Source organism: Lolium perenne, chromosome 7, assembly GCF_019359855.2.
Source record: "Lolium perenne isolate Kyuss_39 chromosome 7, Kyuss_2.0, whole genome shotgun sequence".
Taxonomy (NCBI): domain Eukaryota; kingdom Viridiplantae; phylum Streptophyta; class Magnoliopsida; order Poales; family Poaceae; genus Lolium; species Lolium perenne.
In genome coordinates, this window is record NC_067250.2 from 319,770,265 (window position 1) to 319,775,190 (window position 4,926).

General features: G+C 51.8%; 1 protein-coding gene across 1 annotated transcript; it reads left to right on the forward strand.

Annotated features, from left to right (window-relative positions):
• Nucleotides 1–2,608: 2,608 nt before the first annotated feature.
• LOC139834049 (putative F-box protein At1g70380) lies at nt 2,609–3,916 on the forward strand. Its single transcript, XM_071824430.1, has one exon. It carries the CDS (start codon nt 2,609–2,611, stop codon nt 3,914–3,916), a length of 1,308 nt encoding a protein of 435 aa, XP_071680531.1.
• Nucleotides 3,917–4,926: the final 1,010 nt, after the last annotated feature.

The following is a 4,926-nucleotide window of genomic DNA, read 5'->3' on the forward strand; positions in this document are numbered from 1 at the left end:
AACATGCCGTAAGAAAGGCCTCATCCCAAAAACGCAAGGGCAATTGCGAGTGTGCAAGAAGTGTAAAACCAGTCTCGACCAGATGTCGATGTTTACGCTCAGCTATCCCGTTCTGCTGTGAAGTATGGGGACATGAGACACGATGAACTATGCCGGTGCTCTCAAAATATCGATGTAGACGGTGGTACTCACCACCCCAGTTGGACTGAAATGCCTTGATCTTGGCGTTGAGAAGACGCTCAATATGAGTTTGAAATGAATAGAATACTTGTTCTACATCAGATTTGTGTTTAAGGAGATAGATCCAACAAAAACGAGAATAGTCATCAACAAAGCTAACATAGTACTTGTACCCCCCCCCCCCCCCCCAAGGAGATGCTGGCTGGCCCCCAAACATCAGAGTGAATCAGTTCAACAGGTACAGTAGAAACACGAGAGGATAACGAGTATGGTAATTGATGACTTTTAGCACGTTGACAAGCATCACACACTAAAGAAGAATTATCTGACGGGGAACTAGAAAGCTCATTGGACCTAACAATGTTTTTAACTACATTATTTGATGGATGGCCAAGACGTTGATGCCACCGTGAAGAGATAGCACCAGCCGACACTCGAGATGATGACGAAGCTCTCCCGAAAGGGACGGGATACAGGCCTCCATGACTCCTACCGAGAAGCAGAACCTTCCTCCTGGTTTTGTCCTTTACACAGAAAAAGTCACGGTGAAACTCGACAAACACATGGTTGTCACAGACAATACGATAAACGGAAAGGAGACTGAGACGAGCATCAGGTACATGAAGGATGTTCTTAAGATGAATAGATCAACCAGCTAAAAGTGAATGACCAATATGCGAAATTGACAAACCTGCATCATTGGCCACTTGCACCTGATATTTGCCACTGTAGCGCTCGTCAGCTTGAAGGCGGGCGAGCTCGCTGGTCAGGTGGTCCGTAGCCCCAGAATCCATGATCCAGGGGTTGTTGTTGTTGTTTGTCGTGGCAGCATTGCCTCCGCGCTGTTGCGGAGGTTGATAGGTGGTGTCGAAGCGGTTGCGGCTGTCGTTGGTGACATGCCCCCAATTGCCACAGATCTGGCAGCGTGGCCGCCAGCGGCGCTGCTGACCGTTCCCACCGCCATTGCGGTTGTTGTTGTTGCGGCCATCGTTCCAGCCGCCACCATTGCCTCCACCAGTGCTGCCGTCATTGCGACCACCGAAGCTGCCACCATCGTTGCGGCCGTAGCCGCCACCATCATTGCGACCACCGTAGCCGCCGTTTCCGCCGCAGCCGCGGGGCTGCCCCTGCTGGCCATCATTGTTGTAGGGACGGGTGGAGGATCCACCGCCTTGAAAGGCAGGGTTAGGGCGCATGGCCGCATTGACCGAAGAGGTCCAGCCTTCGGCATGTGCCTGCTGCGCTTGGAGGGACTCGAAGGAGAGCACGTTCGAGTAGAAGGTCGCATAGGATATCGCCTCGGTGCTGTTGCCGAGGGTGAGCGGTGCGGTGACGGCGTTGTAGGCAGAACCGAGCCCGATGACGATGTAATCGACGAGCTCGTCATCGGTGATGGGAACACTGGCTGCAGCCATGGCATCGGCTAATGCCTTCATCTTCTGCATGTAAGTGGCGGCGGAGAGGTCTTCCTTGCGCGTCGACACTAGTTGGTGACGGATGTGGCGCACATTGGCGCGACTCTGCACGCCGTACAGGTCATGGACGCTTTTTCAGACCGAGGCAGCGGTCGCGCGACCAATGAGTTGGTTGGCGATGTCGGGCTCCATGGAGCCGAGAAGAAGCCCGATGACGCGATGGTCCTGGATCCACCAGCGCTCGTACTCGGGGTTAACCACCGTAGTGGCCTTGTCACCCTCCCCCGTGGTGATGGTCTTCGTTGGTGCCGCGATGGTTGCGTCAAGGTGGCGATGAAGACCGGCACCAGCGAGATTGGGAAGGAGGATGCCCTTCCAGAGGTTGAAGTTCCTGGCCTCCAGCCGAACAGCGGTCGTGGGGGCGATCCCCGCGGGAGCAGAGACGGACGACGACGATGCCATGAACCCGACGGTAGTGGAGAGCTGGAGGGAGGACGTCATCGTGGCGGCGGCGGAGAGAACTCGCGGCGGCGGCGACGATCGGATCTTGCAGCGGCGGCAGAGGGGACTCGCGGCTGCTGCGGCTCTGATACCAAGATTGAAAAGAGAGTTTAGGGTTTTGGCCCTGCACCGGTCTCCACTTTATATTGACATGATCATACAAATACAAACGTATACGACACGTATACGTGATACACTATAGGAAGGAGTTGGTGTCTAATTACAATTCTAGCGTTTCCCGCAAAAAAGAATTACAATTCTAACTATATGAGTTTGGGAACCGAAGTGGTATTTGTTTCTTCGTCCAAATCGGGACGCTATCTTCTGCTAAGCCGTTCGTGTGCAATCGGGACGCTGTCTTGTTGGCATCTACTCGTACTACTAAAAGTTGTATCCATCCACAACGCACAAAAGCTTGTGCCGTGTCCCATGTCGTTTTCTCCACGACAGACATACGACGTGCCTGGAACAATCTGCACACGATCAGTCTATCTTTTGTTTTAGAACTAGCGATGAGGAGGAGATGTGCTCCGCCGCTAGAATCGGCAGATACGGTCAGCGAGATCCTTCTCAAGCTGCCGACCAGGGACGTCGCCCGCTGCTGCTGCGTCTCCAGGTTATGGCGCAACATTGTCGCCGACCCCTCTTTCCGCTGCCTCCACGCCATGGCCGAGACGAACCACCTGTCCGCGGCGTCGGAGGCCTTGCTCGTCACCAAGACCTGCGAGCATGGGAGGCCCGACGAGGCCAGCTTCTTTAGCGTCTCCTCGTCAAGGCCCATGCCCTACCGCGTCAAAATCCCAAGCAAATACAACCTCTCCAACGTCTGCAACGGCCTCCTCTGCTTCGCCGTCGACCAGGCCGATGCACCGGCCTTCGTCTGCAACCCTGTCACAGGTCAGACGGCAATGCTTCCCAAGGCGCCTCCGCCCGTGGGGATCCCGGGCAGCAGCTGCAACCATCACTTCGCCTTAGGGTTCAGCCCCTCCACCAGGGAGCACAAGCTGTTCCGATTCTCCTTCTCTTACATCGGCATGCACAACGTCAGCCAGAGCGTCTACACCTTAGGCGGAGCAGGCGGTGGGTGGCGCCAGCGCTCGTACCATACCCAGTGTCCCCTGCTGCGCACCTCATCGCCCGTGTTCGTTCAAGGCAAGCTTTACTTGGTGACCACCGGCCAAGCACACGTGGCACAGCGCCGAAACCCTGATGGGTTGCTGGAGGTCGACGTGACGACCGAGGCGCACCGCACCTTCCCACTACCTTTCAGGGCCGACCAGTACCACTGGGCCTGGGATCCTCTAGTAAATACCTTCGAGATGAGAGGGCGGTTGGGCCTCGCTGTCGAAATCCTCACGGGCGATGAGACAGAGATCCGGAAGCTTCAATTCTGGGTCCTGTCTACACCGCCGTCGGACGAGCAGCTTGACAATCACGACGGCAAGCTCTGTTGGGACCTGTGCTACAGCTTCTACGTCGGTGATACCTACTACTTCAAACAGCCGAGGAGCGCCTGGTTTGACGGCCGCGAGATGACACTGTGCTATAGGGATACCCATGCAGTGTTTAAGCACGGCACGAGAGGACGCACACCGCAGCCATCTCCTGCGGCTGACTGTCCGCAATGTGATTGCCGACACCAGCTCCCGCCTACGCCATCCAACTGTCGATGGAATTTTTACGGGGGTTATCGCCCCAGCCTCCTCTCGCCTCTCACCTTGGCACCGCCACCCTCGTCTTGGGACGGCGAGGAAGAAAGACAAGAATTCGAGCATGCCATGGTACTTACGATGCGAAACATCACGCATACGCTGAGCTAACTCTGATCTATCATGTAGGATTGAAATTCTCTACAAGATTCATGGTGGTATTGCTTTGCTTTGAAGAACATAGTTGTATTATTTACTTTTTTTTTTGCGAAAAGTAGTATTATTTACTTGAGTGAATTTCACTTATTACCCTATAGTTTTGCAATTGTGACACATATTACCCCATTTAGTGGAGCTTCTACCAAAATATCCCGTTTTGGAGACTTTAAACATGGTTTCGCCATAATTTAACATCTTTCTTGTAATTGTTCGATAGGATAGGCATCATACGTTGATGTGGAGCGACAAAATATGTAAATATCAGAGGGCCTCATGGATGATTATGCCCATACTTCTTTAGTCCATATTGTCCATTCTTCGCTATCATCTTGATCTTTTTGGACCCTGATCATCACCTAACACCTTTTCCAATGGATACACATCAGAAAACAAGGGTCCAAATCTTTCAAAATTGGTAATCTACATGAATTTTCACTCGGCGGGGTAATTAGTGTCACAAATGCATAACTAGAGGGTAAAAAGTGGAATTCACTCTATTTACTTAGATAAGTTCTTTCTATCTGGCCTATTTGGCGAAGCAAGACAATATTCAAATCAAAGTTTTATGCATGTTGTCATCCGCGATTGAGATTCACTCACCTTAAGTCGGTAAGAGTAAGTTTGAGTTATGAACACATGACAGTGACTCCATATGTCAGCAAACCTAGAGTGAATTGACCTTGGTACTCCAAAACCCTTGCAATTCAAATCCCGCTTGTCGGTATTGGTAACAAAAGAAGTAACCTATGACCCGGACGTTTGGGAGCGCGAGGCTGAAATCATGTGCATTAAACTCTGCTATGCGATTAGCACTTAATATAGCAGACTAACTTTGATTTTGGCATGAAAAAACTCAACATGAGTGTTATTTTGGCACTTTGATTTTCACTAATGGTATTTTGGCACTTTTGGTTTTCACTAGTAGTATTTTGGCTATTCTCTCACTTTTTAATGTGTGTCAT

Excerpts from the sequence above, each read along its gene's own strand:
- LOC139834049 (XM_071824430.1), top strand. The coding sequence starts at position 2,609 with ATGAGGAGGAGATGTGCTCCGCCGCTAGAATCGGCAGATACGGTCAGC.